Source organism: Pagrus pagrus (genome assembly GCF_965226575.1).
Source record: "Pagrus pagrus genome assembly, chromosome: 20".
Classification (NCBI taxonomy): domain Eukaryota; kingdom Metazoa; phylum Chordata; class Actinopteri; order Spariformes; family Sparidae; genus Pagrus; species Pagrus pagrus.
Window position 1 is genome coordinate 3,212,940 of NC_140207.1, and position 20,261 is coordinate 3,233,200.

General features: G+C 45.1%; 1 protein-coding gene across 3 annotated transcripts in view; it reads left to right on the top strand.

Annotated features, from left to right (window-relative positions):
- LOC311249127 (disco-interacting protein 2 homolog C-like) overlaps positions 1–18,935 on the top strand; it is a 49,084-nt gene extending 30,149 nt beyond the window's left edge. For all 3 annotated transcript variants that reach the window (XM_084339884.1, XM_084339885.1, XM_084339886.1), the window contains 19 exons: positions 772–908; positions 1,153–1,361; positions 2,777–2,891; positions 3,185–3,386; positions 3,495–3,595; positions 3,729–3,809; positions 4,077–4,200; positions 4,292–4,413; positions 4,732–4,843; positions 6,018–6,127; positions 6,590–6,720; positions 8,234–8,402; positions 9,064–9,234; positions 10,227–10,288; positions 10,372–10,429; positions 13,141–13,215; positions 14,599–14,773; positions 14,859–14,982; positions 15,487–18,935. In XM_084339884.1, the coding sequence (XP_084196010.1) occupies positions 772–908; positions 1,153–1,361; positions 2,777–2,891; positions 3,185–3,386; positions 3,495–3,595; positions 3,729–3,809; positions 4,077–4,200; positions 4,292–4,413; positions 4,732–4,843; positions 6,018–6,127; positions 6,590–6,720; positions 8,234–8,402; positions 9,064–9,234; positions 10,227–10,288; positions 10,372–10,429; positions 13,141–13,215; positions 14,599–14,773; positions 14,859–14,982; positions 15,487–15,739 (2,531 nt within the window). In that variant the 3' untranslated portion in view covers positions 15,740–18,935. The remainder of the gene's footprint in view (positions 1–771; positions 909–1,152; positions 1,362–2,776; positions 2,892–3,184; positions 3,387–3,494; positions 3,596–3,728; positions 3,810–4,076; positions 4,201–4,291; positions 4,414–4,731; positions 4,844–6,017; positions 6,128–6,589; positions 6,721–8,233; positions 8,403–9,063; positions 9,235–10,226; positions 10,289–10,371; positions 10,430–13,140; positions 13,216–14,598; positions 14,774–14,858; positions 14,983–15,486) is intronic.
- The last annotated feature ends 1,326 nt before the right edge of the window (positions 18,936–20,261 follow it).

The following is a 20,261-nucleotide window of genomic DNA, read 5'->3' on the forward strand; positions in this document are numbered from 1 at the left end:
GTGCAGTACAGTGATGGTTCTGGTTCTTGTGTGTGTGTTCTTGTACGTATACTTTAAGCACTCGGCCAGCTGTCCTCTCTGTTCCTCTGAGGAGTTAAACTGTCGGCCTTCATCGTCGTCACGCACTGAATGGCAAAAAATCCATTAAGTCCATTAAATCGTAAAATTAGTTTGGAGGGTGTGTCGATGTGCGGCCTCTCCTTTTCATCAATGTCCAATTTCAGGAGCGCTCTCTCTCCTCATGACTGAGCGAGCGGCTGAGGTTCGTTTTCTAACGGCTGAAAAAAGCAACAAAGACGGGAGAGTTTTCAAAACGACTCCACTCTGTTCTGATGAACTTTATTTAGTCTGCGGGGACAAAGTCACACAGACAGTTTAACAAGGTAATGCAGAACATAAAAAAGCTGCTAGGACATAAAATATGAAGGTGCTCATAAAGAACCCAGAGACACCAGTGACTTTAATACTCAGCTGACATGTCGTTGGACCGACGTGAACCTGATTTTAGTCATTTGAAGTGAAAACAGACTTCACGAGCGTTTCCAAGATGCTGCTCTCGCAAAGACGAGCAGATTGTTTCTTTTTTCCTCAGAGTAGCAAAACCTTGAACTTGAAGGTCAGAAGTCATTTCAACTCGGACCTTCTGACCTCTTACTTTGACCTGAATGCAGTCGTTGACTCGGTGCTGGTTCTGGTGTGACCTTGTGATGAAGGTGTTAACGCTCTCTCTCTCTCTCTCCCTCTTTGTGTCTGTGTCTCTCGCCCCCTCAGGCCTGGCATGTGTGGTGAAACCAGAAGGCGTCCCTCAGCTCTGTCAAACCGATGAGATCGGTGAGCTCTGTGTCTGCTCCATCGCCACCGGCACCTCCTATTACGGCCTCACCGGCATGACCAAGAACACCTTTGAGGTGTGTGTGTGTGTGTGTGTGTGTGTGTGTGTGTGCAAACAGTGTGTGTGTGACTTTAAACATGAGGCAGGTGCAGATGTTTTGTTTTTATGACATTACATGATCGATGTCTTTGCAGTCAACGTTAACACCAAAATGATGAAATGTAACCAGTGGTGAAATGTAACTGAGTACATTTACTCGAGTACTGTACTCATGAAGCGACGGTTCGATTGATTAGTCGATGTCCGTGCGTGTGTTGCAGGTTTACCCGGTGAGCGCCAGCGGTGGGCTGGTCAGCGAGTACGCCTTCGTGCGGACCGGCCTGCTCGGCTTCATCGGCCCCGGCGGCCTCGTCTTCATCACCGGCAAGATGGACGGACTCATCATGGTGAGCGGGCGGAGGCACAACGCCGACGACATCGTCGCCACGGCGCTGGCGGTGGAGCCAATGAAATTCGTCTACAGGGGCAGGTGAGAGGGCGCCGGAGGAGGATGGGGAACTTCCTCTTCGTTAACTTCTCTCTCTCTTATTTTATTGACGTTAAAGGTTCGTTTCCACCGAGATGTTATTGAGTTTGAATCATTTAGTTCTGTTTTATTATTTAATTATTTCATAATATTAAAAAGCCAATAAGAGTATTGATAAAGAACAGAACCAATAAGGCGTATCAGTGTGAGAAGTATTGATTAAATCCTAAAGACACCTGTCGATAGCAGGGAGGGACTGAGTGTTTTACAGAGCGGAGCAGAGGAGAGGCCGTCGGGTCGATATATTCACATGAAGAGTTTTTCACATCATTCCCATCGACAGCAGTTAAAACCAGCCAGATGTCCAGTACTGAACATTCACTGTCACCCTGATAAATGAGCGTTCTCCCTGCACATAATGAATCTAATAAAGTAGAGTGATAGTGGATGAATCCGGAAACAGTAACGCAGCAAAGCTTAATTGTGTCCACGGCCACCGAGGAGGAAATTCATCTTTTAGCTGACAGCTTTCAAGAGTTGTTTAAGGTTCAAGCTCACAGTGAAGTGAATTTACCCAAGTACTGCACTGAAGTACAAGTTTGATGTACTTGTACTTTACTTTAGTACTTCCATTTCACTACATTTTGGAGGCAAATATTGTAATTTTTACTTCACAACATTTATTTGATAAATTGAGTTACTAGTTACAAAACTGACACCAATATAAAAGTGATATTGTGATGTCGTGTTCTCTGACTCCTAAAACTACGAGCAGCTGCAGTTTTTGCACCTCCGTCCTGTTGTGAGTTACAGAGACGCCTTAAACTTGATTATTTGACAAGTATGGAAGATTTTAAAAGTAGGATTTAAGACTATTTAACCACTGACTGCACGTGTCCTGTTACTGAACACTGATAAATGAATTGTCTCCATGTAATTTGCTTTTTGCTTTAAGTCTTTATCTTGTTTCATCAAGTGAAACGTACTGCTGGTCAGGACTCCCCAATAAAAGAGATTCCTGCTAAAAAAATAAAAACGGGTTAAAGGCAGTGTGTAGTCGTGAGTGTGGTTATCAAACACACGGAGGAAGAATATTTAACAGTCTCACAATAAACTTTATTGTCTAAGATAACGATAAGCGTATCGTCCCGGCTCTGATCATCAGCAAGGACGAGACGATAACAAACTGTTAAATTAATCTCTGAGATAATAAAAATCATGTCAGGGTGTGGAGCTGATTTACTGCAGGTCTGATGCTGTTAAATAAGTCCTCTCACTCCACATCAGCTTCAGATGAGGCTCACTGATCAGTATCCGTCTCTAAGGTGTCAGTTTTTATGGCACTCTGAAGATGAGGTGAGAGTGAGGGCGGCCCTCTGAGCCGTACTGACGGGTGTTTTCCTGCTCCGTCCCTGCAGGATAGCCGTGTTCTCCGTGACGGTGCTGAGGGACGAGAGGATCGTGGTGGTGGCCGAGCAGCGACCCGACTCCACCGAGGAGGACAGCTTCCAGTGGATGAGCCGCGTGCTGCAGGTAGATCCACGTCTCACCACGTTCACTCGTTGTGTCCCTGATTGCTTCTTGTACAGCAGCATCTGAACTGACTGTGAGAACAAACTCTCTCCTAATCAAATGGTTTCCATGGAAACAATCCGACATCTCCTGCCACATTTTGATTTACTCGAAGCCTCAACACGAACAGGGAGCGCCGCGGACATTTAAGACAGCTGCTCAAACTAGCGTTCTTCCTTTAAATCACTGGCAGAGTGTCAGATTGATTATTGATCATAAATCACTGGATAATCCCTCCGTCCTCCTCCTCTCAGGCCATCGACAGTATCCACGGGGTGGGTGTGTTCTGCCTGGCTCTGGTTCCGGCCAACACTCTGCCCAAGACTCCCCTGGGCGGCATTCACCTGTCAGAGATCAAGCAGCTGTACCTGGAGGGGGGGCTGCACCCCTGCAACGTGCTCATGTGCCCCCACACCTGCGTCACCAACCTGCCCAAACCCCGGCAGAAACAACCAGGTGGGAACAAGTTCATATCCATCTGACAGTGGGTCTGTGGCTGGTCCCGGCTCGTGGTGTGTTCTGATGTGCTGATCCTGTGTGTGTGTGTGTGTGTGTGTGCTGCAGAGATCGGACCTGCCTCTGTGATGGTGGGGAATCTGGTGTCAGGGAAGAGGATCGCTCAGGCCAGCGGCAGAGACCTGGGACAGACTGACGACAACGACCAGGTGAGACACACGCACACATACACACAACAAAGTGTGTGTAAAAGCCGGGTTTTGCGGTAAAGAAACCGAAAAAACTCGGAGTGATAGAAACCCGGCCGTTTGTGATGACCGCAGCTCTGATTGTGTGCTTCAGTTCCTGTTCCTGTCGGAGGTTTTGCAGTGGAGAGCTCAGACCACACCAGACCACGTCCTCTACACCCTGCTCAGCTCCCGGGTAACAACACACACACCTCACCAAATTACAGGAGATCAGTCTCTCAACTGTGCCACTGCTAATCCCCGGTTATATAAGCTGCAGCACGCCGACATAAACCTGAATATATAAAGTACAAATGTAATCTGCGTCTGATAAAATGTTGAATTGTAACAAGACAGTTTTAGATATTAGCAGATTAGAAATACATCTTGGACACAAAACTTTACCCATCCTCCATGTTCCCTCCCTCTCCTCCTCCTCCTCCTCCTCCTCCTCCTCCTCCAGGGGGCGGTGTCCAGCTCCCTCACCTGCCTGCAGCTCCATAAAAGGGCAGAGCGAGTGGCGGCCCTGCTGATGGAGAGAGGAGGTCTGCAGGAAGGAGACCACGTCGCTCTGGTCTACCCACCAGGTCAGAGACAGTAACTTACAGAAGAACGTTTAGATGTTGATCTGAAACTGAGTGAGTGCTCACGCCTCTCTCCCTCTGTGTGTGTGTGCAGGTATAGACCTGATCGCAGCCTTCTACGGCAGCCTGTACGCCGGCTGCGTTCCCATCACGGTGCGACCGCCGCACCCTCAGAACATCTCCACCACGCTGCCCACCGTCAAGATGATCGTGGAGGTCAGAGAGCTCACCTCGGAGCTTTACTTTTCTTTTTTTCTTGAACTTTTATCAGTTCTCTCTTTCATTTTACTGACATGTCGGCACAGGTGTCTGTACAAGATGCACAAAAAGGTCATAAAAAAGAAAAACAAATTGAGGAATGAAGCTGCTTAAATAAGACGCTCCCGTCCTGCCAGCTCCAGGGCCGTCGCTGCAAAGCTGACCTCTGACCTTCTCTGGCAAAAGTGGAATAAGGACATAAATGAATGGTTGCAGTTAAAAAGTCATTATTCTGATGCCACCCTAACCTGAAGACACTCCCGTCTCTCTCTGCAGGTCAGTCACTCGGCCTGCGTGATGACCACGGCGGTCATCTGTAAGCTGCTGCGCTCTAAGGAGGCCACGGCCACTGTGGACATCAGGAACTGGCCTCCTGTCCTCGACACGGGTACAGCAGCTTCTCCAGCACACACACACACACACACTGAGACCTCGTCTCCTTAGTCCTGAACCTTGACCACGATCCCAACTTCTACTCTAAATTTACCCTCAACCTTAAAGTGACCCTGAGAAGTTTATTCACTGACTTTCTTCTTCTTCTGTGATGTGAAACGGTCGACAGCATGAGATAGAAACAAAATGAGGACCCACTCATCCAAACAGGCTCCACAAACCTGCACAGGGTTCCTTAAACCCAAAAACCAGCCCCGACATTTAGGACACCACACACCAGCAACAGTCCACAGACACATCATCAGCAGCCGACCTGCATCAACTGTAGCAGTTATATCACATTTGTTTCCTAGATCGTGGTTTCTGTAGATTTCTCCTATTTCTGAGGTCGTCGTGTAGCCACAGAGATCTCCATTTTCCTGGCTCCAGTGCACTATTAGGACACAGCCTCCAACCCTCCATGAGAGCAGAGGTTCATTCACTAACTCATAACTCGATGTTAAAACTTCTGGCTCACCAAATATTCTTGTTTTTTTATTGTAGCCTTCAACAGAAAGCTTCTGCTGTGCACATGTCTGACCTGGCCCTAAAACCTTCAGTGCCTACAGTGATGTCACTCAGTGGCTCAAGTTGCATTGTGGGTAATGTAACCAGGTTTTGGAAAGCAGTCCTTCGGTCTAGCATCGCACTCCTGTAACACAGGAGGTGTACAGCAGAACCAGAGATGTGTTCTCAGGAGGATGTAGATGGAAGGAGTCTCTATAATGCACCTTTTTTATGTCTCTGTAATCTTTGTGCTGAATGTTTGTTAACTGTACACACTCAGTCAGCAGGAGAATAAAAATGTGAACGTTTCACTTTTTTGTGAACCAGAGACTGAGACTAAACAGTCTGGTTTTGAAGTACATCCAACAGTGTTTGCCAAAAATAAGTATGTTTTGGACTCCTCTCCTCTACATGTAACAAAACCTGCCACAGGAGGACTTTTAAAAGTCTCTCTCAACAAGTGCTTACAAGCTGCTGTGTTGCATTGTGAGTTCAACGTGAGGTCAGCGTCTCTGAAGGGAATCTAACTCAACAGACTGTCCTCTTGAGTGCAATAAAACAAAAATGTGTGTGTGTGTGTGTGTGTGTGTGTGTGTGTGTGTGTGTGTGTGTGTGTACTACAGATGACCTGCCAAAGAAGAAGCCTCCAGCTCTCTATAAGCCCACCAACCCTGACGGTCTGGCCTATCTGGACTTCAGCGTGTCGACGACCGGCATGCTGGCCGGAGTTCAGGTCAGCTCAGCGTTAATCTTCGTCTTTCAGCCTCTCGTCCCGTCGCCTGCTCTTATTCCTTATTACATTTATTCAGGACTTTTCTCATTCAGGAGGGAAATTCAGCCGTCAGAGCAGCAACAGTCAACAGTCAGAGCCTTCAGGAGCAGAGCAGAGCAGGAGCCTCGAGGCTCGCAGAGAAACCCCAGAGCTTTTCTTTAGATATCAGTGTCTTAGATAAACTCCAAACAGCAGATATGGATCGATGTATTTATTTAAGTATGGAACAAAACTCTGAGCACATCCAGGTTTTGTGTAAAGAGAGTGGAAAACACAAACTGCATCTGACAGATCCAACTTTCCAGAATCAAAAGTTTGAGCTTTTTAAGTGTGAATTTTAAGATTAACCGTCCATCTTTCCACCCTGTTCTCTGTCCGTCTGTTTGTGTGCGTCTTGTTGTGTCTTTCCCTCCCTCTCTCCAGATGTCCCATAATGCAGTTGGGGCCTTCTGCCGGTCGGTGAAGCTGCAGTGTGAGTTGTATCCGTCCAGAGAAGTGGCCATCTGTCTGGATCCCTACTGCGGCCTCGGCTTCGTCCTCTGGTGTCTCTGCAGGTCGGTGTCTCCATCAGCTGTAGTTGTTAATGTCCTCTCGTCTGTACGCAGCTTTATAGTGAGTTTCAGTTTATTGTTTATCTCTTTATTGTTTCGGTTCGCTGTCACTGGTCTCATGGAGTCACTGTCAGTGGACGAAGCTGTAAAAACCTGCTGAACGCTGCCTGCTCACCAGCAAACAGACACAGTGAGAGACGAGCTGGTTACAAACTGGAACATTTAGCAGCTTTTCTGTTTCAGGACGGGTCACTCGATGCCAACTCTCTGTCTCGAGAACTTTGTCCTTGAAAAATCCTACAGCTTTTATGAACTTTTTGGTCATCTGAGCTTAATTTTTTATCATTTTTGTGATTCTTTATATGTGTATTCTCCTCCAGCTCCTTATTTTTTACCAGACTGGGCAGAAATTTGTCCCAACATCCATTATGTTTTGACCGGACACAGGGAACAAGATGACCTGCAAGTGTCCAACAGAGACGTAACTGACAGATGTTATCCTCAGTGGTGGTAATGAGGTGGAGCAAGCGCTGCCTTTCACTTTCCCTAACCCAGATTTATCCTGCTGGTCCGGGGATTTGAAAATGACGGTGTAGCTCAGTCGGTAGAGCGTGTGACCCATGTACGGAGGCTGTGTCCTCGCTGCAGCAGCCCAGGACTCAAGTCTGACCTGCGGCCCTTTGCTGCTTGTCATCGCCCCTTTCTCACCCCATTTACAGTCATCTCTCAGGCCGTCCTAACAATAAAGCTGTGAAAGGCCCAAAAACTGAAACACAAGCTCACCTCTCTACCCTGCAGGCCACCACTGCATACTATAGTTATCCAAAAGACGTTCACAAGCAAAAATCATCCCTGTTTATCTCCAGGTTTCTCATGTCGTGATCAAAAAAAGGCGTGTGGTTTAAAATGGTGGACGTTCGACTCGTTAGCACAAGAAGCATTACCGCTGGAGACCTGAAAGACATCTCCTCTGTCTTGTGTTCCCTTTCGCCGACAAGAAAATGCAAATTGCAGCCATCTTTTTTTTTTATTATAAACTGTCTGGTACATGTTACACTCAAATTATCATTTATATCAGAAAGTCGCCGGCGTCCTTTAACAACAGCGTGTTTATGTGATGTTTATCGGTGAAACTCGAACGACTTTAAATCGTCTCTCTCGGGTCTGTTTAGTTTGAAATCCTCAGCTCGTAAATTGTGAACTTGGCGAGAGCAGATTTCTGCTGCTGAATGTCTTATAAATAAAGCGGACTGTAATTCACCTTCGGTATGAGAGTATCTCCTCCTCCTCAGTGACATTAAAGCAACAATAACTCACGTTTACACCTGATTGTTTCTGATAAACGACTTTCATTTTTGGCTTCCAGGCTGCTCAAGAAGATACGTCTCACTCTGAACGAGACCAACTGGTTATTTCACGGATAAATAGTCATTTTATTGGGTGCAACCATAAAAAAGGTCGTTGAAGAGTGTGTGTGTGTGTGTGTGTGTGTGTGTGTGTGTTGTGTATCCTGCAGTGTGTACTCAGGCCACCAGTCCATCCTGATTCCCCCGGTGGAGCTGGAGTCCAACCCGGCGCTGTGGCTGCTGGCCGTCAGCCAGCTGCGGGTGCGAGACACCTTCTGCTCCTACAGCGTCATGGAGCTGTGCACCAAAGGACTCGGCCTGCAGACCGAGGCGCTCAAGGTCAGCAACAACACGACAACAACACGATACAACACGTCGCCTCTCACGTTTGTCGGATGTTTATTTACCTTCATTCTCACTGCAGGAACCAATCCCAGGTGTTTGTCTATAGGACAGGAAGTGATGTCACTGCAGTGGCCACTTTGTTACAGCTGATCTTTTTACAGATTACCTCTAATAAACTGTGAAACCAGCCCTGACCTCACTTACAGTCAGACACAGATGTGTCTCGTAGTCACTTTTCCCAGAATGCATCAGTGCAGTTGGTCCTGTAGCTGAACGTGAGCCGTCAGATAAATCCTGAGTGTCTCTAACTGACTTCAGCCCTCGTCTGTCCTCTGGCTCGGCGGTAATAAACTCTCACTCCGTCTCCGTCTGCTCAGCCCGAGGCCACGTCTGAGAGCCGAAGCCACCGCCGCCTCTGATTGGTCACTGATGGAAGCTGCAGAGTTAATTTTAGTGATTATCTTTCTTTAAGTCACCATGGAGACTGAAGGCTGAACGCAGAGTGAAAAGTAGAAATGTTCCACGAAACACAGACACACCTTCTCTACTCGAGGACCGTCACTGACTTACAGCGATCAGTGAAGAGAATAAAATGTCGACCTGCCGCTGCTCCTCAGTCCTCCGTGTGATTACATCTTCTCTCCCTGTCGTCCAGGCTCGGGGTCTGGACCTGTCCCGGGTCCGGGCCTGCGTCGTGGTGGCGGAGGAGAGGCCCAGGATGTCGCTCACACACTCCTTCTCGAAGCTCTTCAAAGACCTCGGCCTTCACCCGCGATCCGTCAGCACGGCCTTCGGCTGCAGGGTCAACCTGGCCATCTGCCTGCAGGTAAAAACACAGCAGCGCTAACACTTTGAATCAACATCATCCTCGTGTCTAAACGTCGGCATCAGCAGACGGAAAACTTCTCTGCTCAGAAAATATGCAACTTCAATGAAGGTGATGTTTCAGCTCTGACTGAAAAATATCAAATACTGAAACTCATCATGAAACTGCTGTCTATGTTCAGATTAGTGATCTTGTTTACTCATTATCAGATCAAATAGTTCCAATTTTAGATATTTAACATTTTACAAATACAAATTTAAATCCTTAAAAATAAAAGTGAGAAATAGAGAAATCATTCTACTGAATCTAAATCTGGTTTCTGGCATTATGAAATTTCCATCGACATATTTTCGCTCCGAGACAAGAAAATGTTTCCTGACAGATGTTCCAGTAGCATCCCAAAACACAGCTGGTAGCAACAGATACCGGCGAGTAGATCAAAATCTTCCTTGCAACTTCTACTTCTTCTCCTCTTCCTCTTTTTTTCTTCTCCTCCTTATTCTTACTTCCACCTACTTTCGTCTTCTTTCCTGGTCTTCTCTCTTCTTCGTTCTTCTTCTTCTTCTTTCTTCTTTTTCTTCTTCTTTCTTCTTACCTATTCTTCTCTCTTCTTCATTCGTATCCCTTTTCACAACTTTTTCTTTGTTCTTCCTTCTTTCTTTTCCCACTTTCCTTTTCCTTTTTTCCTCCTCCTCCTCTCTTCTTTCTTCTTCTTTGAATTTTAATGGCAGCTGGAAAACAACAAGTTTGTTTTAATTTTCCGACCTCTGCTCCTTTTTCTTTGTTCTTACTGCCTGCATTGTGAAGCCTATAGCACCAACTTCTAGCAAAACTACACTTAGCGTAGACTCGTTTATTCACATCACTTGTCAGTTAGAAGAAAACACAGCCACCGTTCACCCTCCACAGTCTAAAGAGCTGAACTGTTTGGTGCAGCGATAACCTCTCTGACGATCACATGCTCACTCTGTCTGCGTTGTGATTGGCTGCAGGGCACTTCAGGACCGGACCCCACGACGGTGTACGTGGACATGAGAGCGCTGCGACACGACAGGTACCTGCAGTCCGTCCTGTCCGCTCACTGTGTCACCTTCCTTCTCCTCGCTGTTCAGAAGTCTGACCGTTTGTGTGTTTCAGGGTTCGGTTGGTGGAGAGAGGTTCTCCTCACAGTCTGCCATTAATGGAGTCTGGCAAGGTGAGTGTGATTCAGGTGTACACTGAGACCGATCTGTTGCTACGTGGTTACGTGTTTGCAGGTTGGTTCAATTCAAAAGTAAGTAAACGCCCTTTTAATTTACCGGTTGGAAGATATGAGTCACGACTTCACATATGGAGGACGGAGATCAAAATAACAAACGTTTAGAAATGAAACTTGACAAAACAGACACACGCTCACAACGAGGAAACAAACTGAACGACAGAAGAGCCGACTATTTCTGCACCGTCCTCCCACATTCAGTGAGTCAAAGCAGACAGCAGGTTTGAGTTCATGACGAGCCCTGAAACATCCTCCCTCCCTGTCTGTCTGTCTGTCTGTCTGTCTGTCTGCCGGTACGTGGGTGAAGGAAGGATCACATCACAATCATCTGATGGTTGCCTCTTTTGTTGGTGAAAACACCCCACAGCGAGGTCTCGTCACACCCTGAAGCGCACCGTGAATCACTGCAGCAAAAACATTTCAGCCGCTCCTTCAGTGTGCCGTAATGTCGGACCGACGAAGCTCGAGAAATCACCAGAAGACCAACTCGTTTCCCCCAAAAATAACAGCCTGAATCCTGATCTGGAGATAACAGGATGGAAAAAGATGACTGCAGCCACTCACCACATCCTGGCAGATGGTGAAGGAAGAAAATATGATCAGCTGCCGTATATGACTCGCCCACGTTCGCCGGTTACAGTCAAGTCGGTTTATTTTAAGAGCACTTTTCAAAACAACAACTGTTTGGGCGAGCGCCACGTGATCCGAACCTGAACATTTTGTTTCTGTTCATTTCTGTCGTCATCCGTCGCCGACAGGACTGCAGTCATGGAAACAGGCGCACTCGTAATGAAAACAACGATGGAGGTTGTGTCCTGATGAAGTTAAGAACACAGTAAAGACTAGAAATGTTGATTTAAAATTCGAATGTCAGCGTTGTGATGACGCTTAGAGGCTCAAACTGTTTGTTGCGGCACTGATTGTAAGAAACGGATCCACATTAAATAGATTAGATTAGTAATTATGAGCTGAAATGTCATTATCCAAACAACAATCTTTGCTATGAAACTAAGATGCAGAAGAGGCGCTGAGGGAACGTCACAGGTGGTTTTAACAAAATGAGCTTCAGTTTAAATGAATTAAATGAATTATTTGTCCCGCGTCGTCCTTCCTCCTCCAGCTGCCTGATGAAGACGAGGAAAAGCTTTTTAAATCATCTTTTTATCATCGTCAATTTTTTTTCTTTGCACCGAAGGAGAAAATCTTGCTTCACTAAATACAGAGCACTTTAATCCAGGAGCGAATCACATCGTGCTCGTCTGCTGGCTGAGCGGCACTTATTTCAGTTTCATTACAGATCTCTTAGCAACTAACCGAACTCCATCAGCGAGGTCAGCAGGAGAGCTGACAGCGGCGCACGATGTCTTAATATATAACAGTCAACCTGAGAGAGGAGAGGAGGCCGTTAAATGATTCAACAACTTTGTCAGAGAGAGAGAACATCTGCCGGCGTGAGACAGAACATCAGACGCAACCTGGACCTGAACCAGGACTCTTAAAGGTCCAGTCTGACCAACAAAAACAAACGTTCAATGATGTGAAGCAGCGTGGGATCATGGGAATTGTTGTCTACATGTGCTTACATGTCTAGTAGGAGTAGGAGAAAATATCGATACATCGTTATATCATTTATCATTTTATTCTGGGTCACGACTACAATAGGTTCACGTGCTTTAACGCTCAAGAAACACATTGGTTTTCTTATTCTGTCCAGTGCTGCACTTTGTTTCAGCTCCTGTCTCTTTAAGGCCCGCCCCTCCCAAATACCCAGTCTGCTCTGATTGGTCAGCGCACACACGCCTGAGGCCAACTTCTACTTGCATTAATTATGCAAATGTTTGACATGGTGACGTAGCGTGATGTCACAAAGTCACGGAATTAAAGGTGGGACTACTGACGAGGCGTTCAGGAGCAGTGGGAGAGAGGAGATGCCTGGATTTTACATGCACAAGAAGATATTAATATAATAAATAAAATTAGCACCTCCTTCACAAGCTGCAGCATTAAGTGACGAACACATGAATGCATCAATGATTAGAAAAATATTCTAATAATATGACAGAATAAAAATAATCAGCGAGGCACTAAAAGTGTTGGCGTTGACTCATTTGACTGTTTGATGGCTGAACACATAAAGTGAAATAATTGTGCTTAAAGATGATGTCTAGTAGATCTCGGAGACTCAGGTTAAACACGTTAAATTGACTGTTTTGTGGCTGGAGTTTGGTGGTAAAACCGTCCTGCTCTGCGGCTGCATGAAGCGACATGTTTTCCTGCAGCCTGATGAGACGCTCATGTCTCCTCTTCCCCCACACTGACACACAAAGACAGGACGCCATGTTTCAGGGCCGGTCATCGATGATCAGCTCGCTGTTTGTTTTGACTCACTGCATGTGGGCGGAGAGAAGAAGAAGAAGAAAACTGTTTACCAGTGCGTCCGTCTTCCCGTGATGCTTCTTGAACAGGACGTTTCACTGTCTCTGTTTGTCGTCACGTCCATTAAACTGTGCTCTGTGTTTCCTGTCTCATCTGAGACGACACTTGAATTTAAAGTGTAACCTTGTGTTAAATGTTTTTGTCGAGTCGTGTTCATGCAGGAAGCAAAGAGTGAGGATGTAACCATGGCAACTGATTTTTCTTTTTCCCAGATCTTACCCGGAGTTCGTATCATCATCGCCAACCCGGAGACCAAAGGACCGCTGGGAGACTCGCATCTGGGAGAGGTCGTCAGATATGAACTCATCTTTACTTTTTCTTGTTTGTCTTCCTTTTTTTCCTTTTCTTCTGACTTTTTCCTTTTTATTTTCTAAAATTATTTTCTTTCTCTTCTTGTTTCCTTAACCTTTCATTATCTTCTTCCTCTCTTCAGATCTTTTCCGTTGCTTTTCTCCTCTCTTGTCCACTCCTAATTGTCTTTTCTTTCCTTTTCTTCTCCCCTGTCGTCTTTTCTTTTCTTTTCTGTCCTCTGTCCCTCTTTGTCCTTCGCTCTCTGTTCCTTTGTTCCCTCCGTCCGTCCATTACACCACATTAATGTAGCTGACACTTTTATCCAAAGCGACTTACAGGAAGTGCAGTCGGCCATGTAGACACAATTATACACCAGCTTCATCAAACATCTCTCTCCCGAGTGTTTGTCTTCTCCTCGAGTCTTTTGGACGCACAATAACGAGTTTTCAGCTTCATTTAGCTGCTCTGCCAATCAATGTTTTATTCCTAATTTATAGTTTCATTATTCATTTTCTCTTTTTTTTTGAGTACATAAAAAAGAAAATCCAGGGTGGATTTATACAAAAAACATACTTTTAGCAGGTTTACAGACGAGTACAGGTTGTGTTAGGGGGGTTAATATTTATTTTGTGACACTGGCCGGATGTTTTTGTTTATTTTATTGGGTGGCAAATAAACTGGGGAGAGTTGTTTGTAAATACATTTGAGAATTTGTTGAAGAAGTTAAAAGAAGAAAAGTGAGAAAAGGGATTTACAAGTTTTACTTCTACCGACACTTTTATTCATTTTATTTCAGTCATCCGTTCAGTCCAACCAGGTGGAAACATCTGTTATTCTGGTCTGTGGACAGGAGGTCTAGGTTTCCACAATCAGTAGAGATTACAGCAGGGACGTAAACGACACTCTGAGGAGTGAAGCGCCGCCAACCACGCTCTTTATTTCAACAAATCATTGATCTCATCTTTCAGTCTTAATAGAAAAGTCAGTCTTTCCATCTCCTGAATCTCTTTGATGATTTCAAGCCAGTTACCCGCTGTAGCCGGGTCAGTAATTGCTTTTTTTGCTGTATTATCAGGACGTATCTATCATGTCCTGATCACCCAGATGAAGTGATGCATGTCACTGGGATCTGCCGCCTCCTCCAAATGGCTTCCTAAAACAGTTGTATCTTTGGGCAGCTCATGAGGCGGGGGAGGTTTGCCTCCTCATCCCCAATGATTTATTGCCACACTGTCAGAAATGAGGCTGCAGTAGGAGTCGGTTTCTGTCCTCTGAGGCACGATCTACGCTAACGTGCCCCCTCGGACGAAATACTGGAGCTCAAGGTAACTTTGTGTAGCACGTCGGCTCATTCGGCCTCTCCTCTGTCCCTCCTGCAGATCTGGGTGCACAGCGCTCACAACGGCAGCGGTTACTACAGCGGCTACGGCGAGGAGGTCCTCCAGTCCGATCACTTCAACTCCAGACTCAGCTTTGGAGACACGCAGACGGTCTGGGCCAGGACGGGCTACCTGGGCTTCCTCCGCCGCACCGAGCTCACCGACGCCAACGGAGGTCAGTTTCCTCTCCGAGTACGTTCCCTCAGCCGACCGTCTCCGCCTGCTACATCGACGTGTTTCTGTGTTTTTTCCCCAAACAGAGAGACATGACGCTCTGTTCGTGGTGGGAGCTCTGGAGGAGGCCATGGAGCTGAGGGGGATGAGGTACCATCCCATCGACATCGAGACCTCCGTCATCCGTGCACACAAGAGCATCATGGAGTGGTACGTCTCGGCTCAGAGGAGGTTCCTGTTGTGCTGCTCCTGTTTGGATGTTTTCATGAAATTCAATGATTCAAGTTTGTTCCCAAAAATATTTATATAAAATTTATTTATATAAAATGTTTCAAACTTAAATACAAAATGCTTTCCAGACTAAGATCAGACATTAAACCTCCTCCACATCCATAAATCAGGAACATGAGATACACAACAGATATACAAAACACAACAGATACATAAATCTAGAAAATAACTGAGCTAAGATAAAATATATTACAAAAATAATACAATAAAAGTGAGATACATTCAGTAAATAAGGAACCTACAGTAGAAAGTAACATGACACATGGTGTGAAGCAGTAACAGAAAGTAGTGGAGTAAACCGTACAGTAACTGAGTACATGACGTCTGTACCTGTGAACCTGGAGGTGGCAACATGTCAGGTGTGCTGTGCTGCCCCCTGGTGGCGCTCCAGCGGTAACAACATGAGCTGTGTGTCGTCCTCAGCGCGGTCTTCCCCTGGACCAACCTGCTGGTGGTGGTGGTGGAGCTGGAGGGCTCCGAGCAGGAGGCCCTGGACCTGGTTCCCATGGTGACCAAGGCGGTGCTGGAGGAGCACTACCTGATCGTGGGCGTCGTCGTGGTGACGGACATCGGCGTCATCCCCATCAACTCGCGCGGCGAGAAACAGCGCATGCACCTCCGCGACGGCTTCTTACAAGACCAGCTAGACCCCATCTACGTGGCCTACAACATGTAGCCTGAGAGTGTGTGTGTGTGCGTGTGTGTGTGTGTGTGTGTGTGTGTGTGTGAGAAAGAGAGAGAGAGAGAGAGAGCTAGCATGCGTTTGTATGCCGTGCATATCGCCGTTGTTGTTCATTTATTTCCCAAAAATCAAGATGTACTGTATTTTTGAACCTGCATATGGTGTGGTCTTAAATCGTCCGTTTTCTTTCAAGTCGTGTTGTGCCGGTTGGTTGATTGATTGGCTGACTGATTTATGATTGACTGACTGACTGACTGACTGATTGATTGGTTGCTCTGTGGTGGTACGATCATTTTTACACCCCCGTTCAATCTCGTGACCGTTACCAGGAGCTCGTCACTGTAGAAAGCCTTAGGGGAACACTGTGTCCGAGGCGTCAGCCGCCCGTCGTTAATCCGAGGTCGAGGTAGAGGGAGAGAAAATACTAGAGACTGTATCTGTCATCATGTTTTACTGGTGGAATCCAAAAAAATCCCAGATTTGTGGTATTATTATAATTTGAATTAGAACAGGGGCAGCCAGATTCATGTAAAAATATAAATATTGTACATAGACATAATAATCTATATGGAGAGGAACCTAAAACACGATGAGGTGTAGTAGCCCCTATATGCAGCTCTCTCCACCTGCACCCTGTGTGTGTGCGTGTGTGCGTGTGCGTGTGTGTGTGTGTGTGTGTGTGTGTGTGTTCATCCGTCTGTGTTGGTGCGTGACAGGGACGTCTTACGTAGTTTTAATGTGATTCACGCAACAGATTTTTATCTTTAGACGAGCAAAGTAAGAACGCGCTGAAAACACCCGAGAAACACAAACTTCACGTGTTTTCAGCGGCTCCGGAAATAAACTTTCATCTCTTTAAAGTTTTCGCAGATTGAAGAGAAGTTTCTCTCGAAGCGTAAAACACGGCAGATTCAAGAACGACGTGGTTGATTTGATGCTCAGTAATTATTTGTTTTCATCGCTCCGGTCATCCTTCAGTTACATTATTGATCAATGACTCGCAGTCAAAGCGAAGTGCACTGTGTGAATATAGAAAGTTATTTAAAGGGAACTGAAGACTCGACAGCCATTTATTTATTCTAGATTATTTATTGTCATCAGAGAGTGAAGGAAAGGCCATATCTGACACTGTCAGTCTGTCACATGCTGAATCCAGGTGAATCTGGAGGCTGTTGGGACGAAAGGGAGCTGTCGGTAAAGTTTACAGGAAAAAGCTCATATTGTAGCAATAATGCCAAAAAGGATGTTCTTCACTGCGGGAAATCTTGTGACCGCTCCCCGCTCTCTATATAAATAAACACGTACATCACTGGGACAAACAATGTTTTTAACACAAAGAAAGAGAGAACTTCATGTAGAAGATTTGCCAAATTTACAAGAAGGCCCAAATAATTAAGAATTTGTCAGAGACAGCGTTTTACAAAGTTTATAAAGTTCCTACTAACTCAACAACTCACTAAAATGAGCATTTTTTCAAGGGAGTCTGGTGACTTCTCCAAGAAGTAGCCTATATTGGTTACTGTATTTGTAAAATGTGACATGTTTAGATCAATAAAATGTTTCTTCTTTCATAAATTGAGTGTAAATGGTGAAATCAGTGTAAACAGTGTGTTCAAACAGCTGCTAAATGTTGGCAGGTAAGACTTTAGCACTTTAGACACAGAAGCAGACAGGCTGGTACAGCCATGCTGCCACAAACTGACACTTTTTACAAGGAAACAAACAACTTGCTGTTTTCATTTAATGCCGAATTTACAAGAAGGCACCGATGATTTAAAATGTGTCAGTTCTGCCAAATCGCAAAGTTTTTTAGGTTTCTCCTCATGCAACAACTCTCAAAATTGAGTGATTTGTTAAGGGAGTCTGGGGGCATACTGCAATATGAGATCGGTTGAAAGAGACGTTGATTTCTGGTCGTTTTTTAAACAGAAAAATGAAGAATTCAACTAAAACCTCACAGATACAATGTCTCCAAGGTCCCACGATCAAAAGGAGTCCATTTATTCGTCTTTATTTAGTAAGACCATCCAGGAACAGGAGATGACTTTTAGATGCATTACAAATCTGTCTGCAGTAAAATCTGCTTCATCTCTGCAGCCGACCAGACAAACATCAGTTATTTATCTTGAGATTTACACCCGAACAACCGTCTTTATATGGAAATCTGAGTCACTGTGGGAGAATAAAAATGATGAGAGCGACCATTTGGCAGCGGGAATGTTTTCAGAAGTCTGGGATTGATTTGACTCCATCCTTTGTGCACCAAACCCCAGCTGAAAAACAGCTAATTTTTTTGTTTTCGACAGACTCCTCAGTGAAGAACGTCCTCTGAGCTTCGGTACGTCAGTTACCACCCTATGTGCACTGCCTCGAGCGATTCAGCAGATTTATTAAGGATATGCATAGTTACAGATAAATATTTAACTTTAAAAAACAGGGTCAGTCCGTCCGGAGAGCAGGTGTAGTGACACTTCCTGGCTCGCTGTGACTGATGGAGTGATGGTTCACCTGTGAGCCTGCAGGTGACATTTAACTTCAACTCAGAGTGACGTTATTCAGAATAATTCAGCATCATGTGTTTACATCCCTGAGGATGTGTGATGACATCATCTCATCGTTCTTCTTCTCTGTTTGTTTGTTTGTTTGTTTGTTTGTTTGTTTGTTGGTCTCATCGTCTCTTATCCTGTTTTTATCAGAAGAAAAGAAAAAAACTTTATGCATATCAGAAGTTGCTTAGCGCTTGTTTGGCTAACATAGCAGTTTGGGTTTGTGGGTAGCAGCGTAGCGGTCATGTTTCAGTCCCTGTGTGTGTGTGTGTGTGTGTGTGTGTGTGTGTGCGTGCGTGCGTGCGTGCGTGTGCATGTGTGTGTGTGTGTGTGTGTGGTGGAGGATGTTGGACAAGAAGGAAAATCCCATCAGAAACCCGGAGAACTCGTGTGTGTGTTCAGGGCCGATGGGAGAGAGACTGCATGGTGTGTGTCTGTGTGTGTGTGTGTGATTGCACGTGTGCGTGTGTGTTAGGTGTGTGTGTATATTGTATGTAAATAGTGTTGATTTTGTACGGTACAAGTGTGTGTGACTTGTTTTGTACACATGATAAAAAGATTAAATGACACTTTTATAAGAGCCTGCTATTGGCTCACCGTCACACTATACAGTGCAATAAAGTGCTTTGATTGGCTAAAACTCAGACTGGTGTGTTATTTATTATTATTTATTGTGTTTGTTTTCATGCGGCTGGTTTGTCTCAACCAGTTTCTTCTTCATCTCGTATGAATCTCTTCTTCGTCCGCCTCTTTTCTTCCCTATCATGTAACCTCCTCCACAGCTGGGCTGCACTTATCTTCCCAACCAGCCCAATAAAATAAAACCCTGACATCCATCATCATCTTTTAATGACAAACATTTCAATGTTTAAATATTCAGTCACTGGAGCCTCCTCTCTGTTTCCCTCTCAGGATTAAAGCTCCCAGTTTTCCCAGAGCATCAGCGGTTTTATTGGCCTCGTGCAGCATCCTGCCTCTATTTCTAATATCTGTAAACAGGAAATGTGCACAAGTTAAAGAAAGTTCACACATGCAAACAGTATCCAGAGAAGCACATCACCTGCTCATGAGAAGCAGAGCAACATGTTCTGATCCGTCCTGTGCTTCAGGTCCGATCACACTGACGGCACTAAAAGCTCTGCTCGCTGATTTATGTGTAACGCTCTGGTGACTCGGCCTCCGTCCTTTCATCTGCCTCCTTAAACTGACCAGATGTTCCTGGTTTATTTATCTCCGTCTGTAAGAAGTTACACAAACAGACAAAAATAAAAAGACATTTACTGCCAACAAAACAGGACGCATGGAGACAACTCGTCACACAGGAGGAAGCATCAGACCCTTAACTTTAGTAGAAGTACTGAGAAAAAATGTGAGGATTTGCTGCTTTTCCTTTGATTTATGTGACTAATTGTACTGTGTGTGTTAATGTTGACAAAACAAACAATCAGCAGATGAATCCAGAGTGAAAATCATCTTAAAATCCTGTTTTTACATGAACGACTGAGTCAGAATGACCCAAAGATCTGAAGATTTTACTTGAGTACTACTTTAAAGTGTGGCAATGATGGAGTGTAACTAAGTACAATTACTCAAGTACTGCACCGAAGCACAATTTTTAAATACTTTCTCTGACTTTATACTTCATCTTTACTGCGTTTTAGAGGCAAATATTGTGCAAGAATTCAAAGTTTAAGGTCACAATTCTTAGTTTGTTCACTGTAAACAACAACTTTGCTGCTTTAATAAAAACATTCTGCTAAATCAAACTATTCTCAGACAAAACATGTGAAGTTTGGACTTTAATGAGTCGCACTGAAACTTAAAAACAGAAATAAAAAAGGAAAAGCAGTGAATCTGAATGACCAGAGGAGCGTCAGGAACCAGAACTTGTTCTGAGTGCGGACACAGACGGTCCCTCTCCTGTTTGATCACAGCAGCAGTTCTGAGTTGAGCCACACGGTGTCGCTGTT